Source organism: Rissa tridactyla, chromosome 1, assembly GCF_028500815.1.
Source record: "Rissa tridactyla isolate bRisTri1 chromosome 1, bRisTri1.patW.cur.20221130, whole genome shotgun sequence".
In the NCBI taxonomy this organism is placed as follows: Eukaryota; Metazoa; Chordata; class Aves; order Charadriiformes; family Laridae; genus Rissa; species Rissa tridactyla.
Window position 1 is genome coordinate 282,562 of NC_071466.1, and position 9,146 is coordinate 291,707.

Sequence of the window (9,146 nt, forward strand, 5' to 3'; positions counted from 1 at the left end):
ACCATTGTGAAAGCCTAGTGGTAAAATGAGATGAAGAAACTCCCAGGTGAATGAAGTTGTCATCACAATGTCCTCATCTTGTCACTTGACCATGCCTTCAACATGCCACAGAAACATGTGTCGCACCAGATGGTGTTAATGAAGGAAATTGGATCTTCAATAAGGAAGGGGTATAAGGTTGGGAAAAATTTGAATTTTTTAGTTCCAGTGAGAACAAAGACATCAAATAAAGCATTTTGGAAGAACTGTACACTTCTGCTTTTGTAACAAATGCTGCTAGATAAAACCATATTCCTTTGATAACGTAAACATCCAGCACCAACACTGTAGTAAAAGTCCCTGCTACAGTGACAGTACCCTTTTCTGGATGACATACGGAACCAAGAGCACAGTTACGTGCTATTGTTAGAGCCAATGGCTGTTTTCTGTATGAGTCTGGAATGTTTAAGTCTCACATTTTCATTAAAATTTGACTTATGGAATAACATTCTCTTACATTATATTCCCATTTAACTGAAGATTGTGTTTTTCTTCATTTCCTCTTCTAATCTGTTGACTGCCTGTACTGGTAGTTCTGAGCAGGGACTAAGTATCTGCCATATTTCACCACAGAACTGGACAAAGGACAGTAAATGAAGTACGACATTTCCTGTTGGCATGAAGACAGGGAGTTAAGAGGGCAGAAAGCAGTCCTTTTACAGAGCTGTTTAAGAACAGTTGACTTTTTAGGAGCCAAAACACAGGTTAGGACTGTTAAAAAATCCGAAATCTTCAGTTTTTGATGTTTATATAGTCCAGGACATGGCCGTTATGTAGTAAAGAGAATGTACTTTCCATCTAATTTATTTGCAACAGTTTGTGGCAAGTGCACTTAAAGTGAAACGAGTGGGATTGCCACAATCTTATAAACCAAAAATGTTTTTTTAATTATTTAGTTTTGTAGCAAGACAGAAGTTCATGCTATTTAATCAGGCTGGTAATTTAAGGCAAACCTGAATTTGTTGATTGCTCCTAAAATAACTGATACTCTAACACTTTCTTTACACAGACAGTAAATTTCTATCCATAAACTATGACTTCTGGTCCATTACTGACTGGAATAAATACAGCTCTTAACAAATACTACACTCTCCTAGGAGAAAAATAATCTCAAGACCCCTAAAATAAACAAATAATAGTGTATCAGTGTCCTTGTAGTTCAAGCTTCTAAGTTACAGAAACTAAGAAATAAATTACAGTAATTAAACTGTAATAGATTAAAAAAATCTGTATTATCATCTTCCATTGTTTTGAATTTTCAGGAACACATGTTAGCAGCTTTGCTTTTAGGAATTAATAAAAGAAGTAAGGGTACATTTAAAATCAAGTAATTTAAGTACTAAAGGGTAGATGAGATGACAAAATTAGTGGTAAAAAACCACGGTGTCAAAAAAGACTCTAAAGCTTTAAGACTATGAGATTTATTATGAGCAGTGTAACGTACCGCCAGCTGACTAGCTGGTATCTACTATGTCTGCTCCAGCTATTCATTGTGCAGACAGAAAGAGCCTGGAAACGTATCCTTCTTCATCAAAGTGAGTACAAGGCTGGAACGGCCACGCATTAACACATAAATTTGGTCACAACATGACAAAGTGTGAAGGGAGAGTAGAGAGTAGCAATACAGTATTAAGGCCTAAGCTGTAGGAAGAACCAAAGGCTTCAACACTGGCATGATTTTCTTCACTCTTACACTGCTGTAATCTGCTGTCTTCTATTTAATCTCTCCTGATTTAAATTCATTCATACAGCCTAATCTGAGGTGAACTTTTTTCCATAAAAATCAATGTAAGATAAACTTTGTTGTAGACTGGAAAAGGACACGTAAGAGAAAAGCTGAACTTCTGCATTGTACAAGCACTCACCAAGGGCTGAGCATGAGCTTGGCCAATTTTTAACTACTTTAACCACTGAGACAATCAAAACTACTGTTTTGTCCATCACAGCTCACTGGGACACATGAGATAAAATCTACGTCCGAGAACCTGTACACCCTCGTCTGTCTGGTGGCATCCTTGCACTGCTTCCTGCTTGGATTTTCTTTTCTTTTGACTGATTAGTCTAGATATTGCTTACTAAAGAAACTGCTTGATGTTTTCAGCTTTCATTTCGGCCATAAACGTTGCCTTCATCTCCTCATAAGGACTCACAGATGTCTTCTTTTCTGTGGGTTTTGCAAACCAGCCTGTACAACACACCAAAACACAATAGTAAGAACACCAGAGCAATCTTACCATGACACACACCATCCCTCTTTGGTTTCACCACAAGATTGTCACTGTGTATTTTACCACTGTTTTTATCTCAGCACAGACAAGCAGCCACAATCTACTGCAGGCTGCACAGTGACGGCAGCAGCAGTTGCCCTCACGTTAAGAGAACTTCTTTACCTAGGTAGATATTGAGGGGAATAAAATACTATATTCATCACAGTTATTTTACTGTACATTCTAAGGAGACTTCTCTTTCTTTAGCACCAGAACATCATTCTGTCAGTCCTACCAGTCAGCTCAGCAGTAAGGCAGCAGCCTTACAAAAAAGCACAGCAACACAGCCAGCCTTTGTAAGGAACAGATGTCTTGTAACTCCTTTCTCACTCTCTGGTCTGTCTGGCTCTTATTCTGGAATTTCTCCCTTACTGTGCAGGCATTACCAGAGTAAGTGATGAGAGGAACACCTGGCCAGGAAGAAAGTGTTTCTGACATCTGTTTTTTGCTTTTAAGTCAGAGTTGGGACATGGTGAGTGCAAACGCAGCGGCGGGTACATGGGCAGTGCAAATCAGCGAACCATCGGGGAGCCGAGGGCGGGTGACAGGCTGGCACCGGCGAGGCACCGGTCACTGGCATAGCGAAAGTGTGCCACATGAAATGTGCCACTTCTCTTTCGGCATGAAGAGAGCGATTCAGTCAGGGCTTCCCGATGGCACGAACCCCAAGTACATACCAAAGGGCGTTTCAAAATACAAGTGGCTCTTTTGTTTTCCTTCCTCCCCTCAGCTGGCCCTGAGCCATCTGCGAACCAAAAGGGAGGGAAAACCTCTTGTGGCAGCAACCCGCAGCCCTGCCTGCTTGGGCCGAGGTGGCACATGAAATTAAAGCCTCTTTCACCCCTCCTGTCAGCGCTCCTCCAGCCCCGTATGTGTCTTCCCGCCGTTCTGTTTTGGGCCCGTGCAGTCTCACGGCAGAGGGCTCTGTCCCCTCCTCACAAACCCAGAGCCTCTTCTGGGCATAACTACTTTATTTAAAAGGAAATCGAAAACCCAGCCGAAAAAGACACTCTCGACTGAAGACCCCTTCTCTTGTGGAGGAGTCAGGAGTCCCTGGAGGGGTCGGTGACAGGCCCGGACCGGCCTGAGAGATTATGAGGGAAGGAGGGAGAGAAGGAGGGAGAGAAGGAGGGAGGGAAGGAGGGAGGGAAGGAGGGAGGGAGGGAGGGAGTGTCGGCCGGGCCGAGTACGGACCCACCTCGGGCACCCCTGGCACAAAGCCGCGGGCGCTGGAAGCCGCCTGCTCCTTCCCCCCACCCGGCCCTTCCTCAGCCTGGCTCCGAGCCACCTCCCCCGGCTGGAAGGGCCGAGGGTGGCCGGGAGAGCCCCCCCGACCCCGATGCGAAGGGGGGTTAAGTCCGCACTGTACCGATAAGGAACCCGAGGAGGAATAGCCCCGCCGCTCCTCCCAGGACGACAGCCCAGAAGCGGCCGCTAGCTGCCCTGGGGCCGGCCGGCTCCCTGGCAGCGCCGAGCGACGTCCACATGGCTGCCGGCCCTCTCCCCACCGCTGCCGGCACGGCCCGCCCCGCCGGCCGAAGTCCCGTCGTGGCCCGGCCCGCCCCGGAGGCGGGCGGGCGCTGGCCGTTCGTTGCGGCCAGCTCCGCGGCTCCCGCCTGAGCCCTGAGCCGCCCGTGAGGGCTCTGCTGGCCGCCGCCGCCCAGGGGCAAGGCCGTCCCGCCATCGCCGGCAATGTTGGAGTCCGCCCGGCTGCCGCAGCCGCTGCCCGGGGGGTTGCCGCTCTCTCGATGGACTCTTGTCAGCCGATCCCAGCGCGCCCAACCCCCTGCTGCCCTCCCCCTCTTTCTCTCCTGGTCCTCGACACCGTGCCACCCCATATTTCTTTTAACTTGCTACAGAGTGCGGTGAGGAGGGAAAGCGATGGTTCCCAGGCCTGGCTCTCCCTGCCTGTTCCACACAGAGCAGTGCTGTGCCCTCCGCCACAGGGCACACCCCAGACCCGGCAGCACCAGCAGGGCGAACGGGAGGGGAAACAAAAGGTAAAAGCTGTGATAAATGATTTAATCGCAAACAGGATTCCAATTAGAATTTATAATTTATTGAAGGAACAAAGGCATGCAAACAGCGCTGGGTGTGCCGGGAGTCTCTGCCCAACCAAGACACACACCTTGCAGACCCCATTTTTGGTTTCTCTCTCCTATACTAATACATATTCATAACTGCCTCTAAAATGGTTGGCCCTTGCCAAAAATGGGTGTATCCCCCGCCTTACAGGTCACTATGCAGATAACAACAGGACCGGTTTAAGGTGGTATTCTAGAATGTTCGCCAGGTGGCTCCTGCAAAACACAGACAGGATAGACACACCGTCTCGTCTGCGGCCATACAGACAAAACAATCAAAGGTCACACTTCACCCTGTGGCCCTAACACTGTTCCACACTGACACGAATCAGTTAAGCACATTTCACAAAAGCCATCATTTTAAGAGATTTATTCTAAGGAATATTGTACCCCAATACCCAGCACTCTCTGAAAGGCAATAAGGACCCTTCGGACGGGTATGCGCCCCTGTGGAGGTGGGTTGACTACCACACATTTCTGTGCTCTGTGTTTCTTTCCAGTTTACACAGGTACAATCCCAAAGAGCACGGGTGCACCCCAGCTGCTGGGTTGAGAAGAAGCCTGAAACTTCGTACGCTCCTGACTTTGCTGGAGTCTTTTTTTCCACCTCGTAAAATCTCCACTGTATAGTTCTGGAAAAACCTCTCCATTCAGTCGGGTCATCGCATTTGGGAGGAGGTCCGTGATCAGAGGGAAATTGTGCATACAGAGGTGACCTCCTGGGCTCTGCATGGATTTTTATCCTCAGGGGCCTGGCTGAGGTACCAGCTAGGGAGACAGCTGATGTTTAGGTCATAAAGTCTGTAGTTATCTTGTGTCCATGTCCACATATAGTATGTGCAGCCTGTTTCAACAGCAAGTGCCAGCACTTTACAGGACTGCTCCGATTGCACGACGCTACTTGCTGATGCAGACAAAACCTAAGACTAGGATGAAGTCCAGACACTGGACTTTGACCTCATCTGCAGAGCCCATTGCACAAGGAAATTGTAGTACAAGACCACTAGATGAGCCCTGTGGAAAGCAGAAGTGTTGGTTGCAAGGAGCAATACACCAGTGACACAGCAGCAGCGTGCTTCAAAATTTTGTAAGATACAAAATGCCTCCAAATGACCAGATAGATACTAAAATAAAATGCCAGTATTTGTGATATTAGTCCCGTGTCCTCCTTTATACTATCTTGTGCAGTCTGTCCCTGTTGTGCAGAAGCCCTGCTTTTAATGGTTCTCTGAGCGGGGTATTCTGCCACGTCACATCACGCCCAGATGCCTGCCAGGTTGCCCTCAGTGTGCTGGCTGTTGTAGATACCATTCTGGAATGGCCAGCTGTCCCCTATAATATATAGGGAACTTAAGTTTGGAACCGAGCACAGTGAAAGGTTGTACCCCTACCCAGCAGTCTACTTTCCTCCCCCATTCTGTACCTGAAGGGGCATAATGTGCCCGTGTTCACTACTCCACCACTACTTATTGATGGAAGCTGAAATCCATGCGATGTTTAAATTAAGTGGGCTGAAGAATGGAACATGTCTTCTGGTATTCCTAAAAAGATTAATATGGCCAGGGCACCTTTGGGCACAAGAACTTGGAAGAACTCATGGATCAGCTAATTTCTGTTTGAAGCACTTGGAAATTAAGTTAATGAAGCACCATGGGGCTTTTGCATGAGCAAAAGCATATATCTTTTGATTAATATTCCAGAGGGATGTAATCAACCCCAGTGGCTTATGGCCACGCTTACTCAAGTGAAATAAGAAAGACAGAAAGGAACGGTCAGGAAATGGAGATGGGAATATTGTCAAAAGTTTGGTGCTGTTGAATACTCTGAAACTAATTGACCTGCCCACACCACTTAGAAGCTCTGAATTACTGCTTTGAGACATTTTATATATAGGCTTCCAGTGTGCCTGTTGCGTGGACAGGACATTATGACCCTTAAATACAAAATAGCAGCAGCCAAAGGGCATAAGAAAGCTTTATTCAAGAACAAATTGCAGTCATGATAAATGCATAAAATGTTATACTTGTTCCTATACAGAATCTTATCGGTCACTTTGCAGCTAAAGCCATTTCACTAAACCAAAAATGTTCAATACACCAAAACTACGAAAAATTAATATTTCTCCTCTCCCTGTGCTTGATCGGAAGATCTTCTACTAATCACAGTATTTTAAGTTTTTTTTCTTATCTCTGAGCTGTGAGGAACATACAAAAAAAATTTTTTTTTTCAATTCATCCAGCTGAAGAAACAAACTCACTGGTTTTTGAGATGCAAATCTTAGGCAATGTTTTGGTTAGGATTATCCTTTTGCATACCATTTATCACGACAGTTTTCCTTAGGTCCAACTGAAGCCAATTTAGTGTGACTTAGGTAGGATCTGTACTGGCAAGGTGTTGAGGAACTTATCTGTATGTCAAGGTGCTGTTCAAACACAGATACAATAAGATCAACTTCTGTGGTACTTTCTTTTGATATACCTGCAGGATTACTACTTTATTCTTTGCTAGTCCTCCAGCCTGTGAAAATGTTGTCACATTAATTTTCTGCAAATAAGGCTTACAAATATTTCGGGGGAGGGTTCTTGATGTACCTACTAAATGCATGCTGTGAATTTACTCAGGTTTGGGATTTGGGGAAGGGTGGGGAAAAGTTGTCTCAGTGGCAGCTTTTGCAGTAGCCTTTCATTCTCTGAGTCACAAAGCTAGTTTGATAGGTGATCGGGACAGGAGCTTTCCAACTCTTTTGGTTAGAGGATAAAGCAAAGGTGAAACCAGTTATGTCACTTACAGCCCACCGGAGGAACAGCCAGTTTAGTGTGGAGATAACACTACTGTAGTGTCTGAGAACATCTTTTCTAGCTTGTCAAATAAAGGTGTGTTTGCTTACAGCTGCCAGTCGTTGTTACAATTTTAACTGTGAAAGAGTGGATGCTCCAAGGCACAGAGTTCTGCTGTGGAACTGGTGACAGGCTGGCCGAGAGCTTACGTGCCAGGGTTTGAGGGGAGGCCAACAAGGGGACGTCATGGGGGTCAGCTGCTACTGGCTGCTCTCTCAAGATGAGCAAATGGATGAAGTCTTCTTTAAACAACTAGAAGTCTCATGATTACAGGTCCTTCAGCACGGGAGTGGATAAGCTAGTGAACAGGCGGCCCAAAGACGTGGCATATAAATTCTCAGAGCTTTGAAAAAAGGCTGAACAAAGCCCTGTGCAATGTGATCTAACTTGGACGTTAGCTCTGTTTTGAGCAGGAGTTGCTCTGAATTGACATCCTGGCGTCCCTTCTAACATTTTTCTATGATTCCATGATTCTAATGGAGAGCTGCTTGTGGATTAATATGTGATCTGCTTTGTAAATGTTAAAGTCTATGTTTCTCTATTAGAAATTTGTGATGCAGATAGCGAAATGAAAAGACTTGCCTAGCTCCCAAGGGTTCTGTACGATTAGATCATTTATTTTGAAAAAAGTAAAGAAATTCATGAGTTCCAAGACTCTATTATGCTATAGAACCACTCACCAATTAAATCTGAAGTGTTTCTGATAGAAGTTATTGTTACATGCTTCCTGAGCGAATTAAATTAGATGTATTGTGGTAAACTGTCAATAGAAGAGCAGGAAATGAAACCTAGAAGACTTTTCACCTAGAAAACTTTTCTTACACTTTATTCTAGGTCCATATTTTCAAACTATTCAAAATAACAGCTTCACACTTTTTAGTCATAGAATATAAGGCAGGCAAATAATAAGTAGGTTTATAACTCATGTTTCCCTTTCCCCTGCTATATACTCTTCTCGTATTTCAATAGAAATTGCATAGCTAAAACTTTCTCAAGGTCCTAGAAATCCTGCTGCTTTTGTGTTTCACGTTTTTTCAGTGCTTCTGAAATATCCCATTCTGCAAGGTGCCACATATGCTTACGTACTGGAAACAAGACTTGAGCTTTCTTAATATCTCTCTCCCCGTAGGTCTCTGTATAAAGAAGTCAGAATGCTGCCTCTGTACCTACGTGAAGCACTGAGCAATGATAAAAGTAAATGTAAACAGCACCTCCCCAATTTTAATTTTTGGTAGTCAAGTTGATTAGCTTTCTGTGTTGGGTTTGTGCCTTGTCCCTATGTTGCGCACTTAGAGATCTGTGGAGTATTTGAATTGTTGTGATAACATTCCTTCAGCTGGGTCTCTGTTGACTATCAAAAAAAGCAGCAGTGGCAGGGCTGCTTTCTGACTGTAATGGCTTATGGTGCTGAATTGGCCCGTGGAGGAGTCGGACAACCTGAAGACATGGCAAAAGGTGGCCCAGGGAGTATGTGCCCATTTTCTGGCAACAGAATGTTAAATCAGGTCAAGCTGCCCTGTGTTAATGTCACCAAGAGAATATAAATGACCTGTTATTACTGGAAAATTAACTCCACAATGGCTGAACTGCTTTGAGTTTTTCTATGGATCGAGAACAAGTTTTTACAGAAAGGCAATTTCTTCTGTGCCTGTTTTCATCTTTTTCCTTCCCATATCTTTCACATATAGCAAGCACAGATTCTTCTGGTGGTTTAAGCAAAGACTGGGATGCCAACGTGGAAAACAATTTGTCTTTACTGATAGTGAGTCACAGTTAGCCAATATGCATTCTTCGAATTTTACAGATTAGTGCTGTTGCTGTGCTATCATTGTTATATAACTTTGATTCATAGAACGGTTTAGGTTGGAACGGGCCTTAAAGATCATCTAGTTCCAACCACCTGCCCTGGGCAGGGACAC

The 9,146-nt window shown here is 44.8% G+C and overlaps 1 protein-coding gene across 2 annotated transcripts in view; it reads right to left on the minus strand.

The window, feature by feature from the left end:
• The window catches only part of LOC128904104 (putative N-acetylated-alpha-linked acidic dipeptidase), a 28,257-nt gene extending 24,423 nt beyond the window's left edge, over nt 1-3,834 (minus strand). The window contains exons 1-2 of one of the 2 annotated variants that reach the window (XM_054187971.1): nt 3,676-3,834; nt 2,116-2,224 (exon numbers count right to left, since the gene is read on the minus strand). In XM_054187971.1, the coding sequence (XP_054043946.1) occupies nt 2,116-2,224; nt 3,676-3,793 (227 nt within the window). In that variant the 5' untranslated portion in view covers nt 3,794-3,834. The remainder of the gene's footprint in view (nt 1-2,115; nt 2,225-3,675) is intronic. The other variant, XM_054187970.1, reaches the window with a different exon arrangement.
• Nucleotides 3,835-9,146: the final 5,312 nt, after the last annotated feature.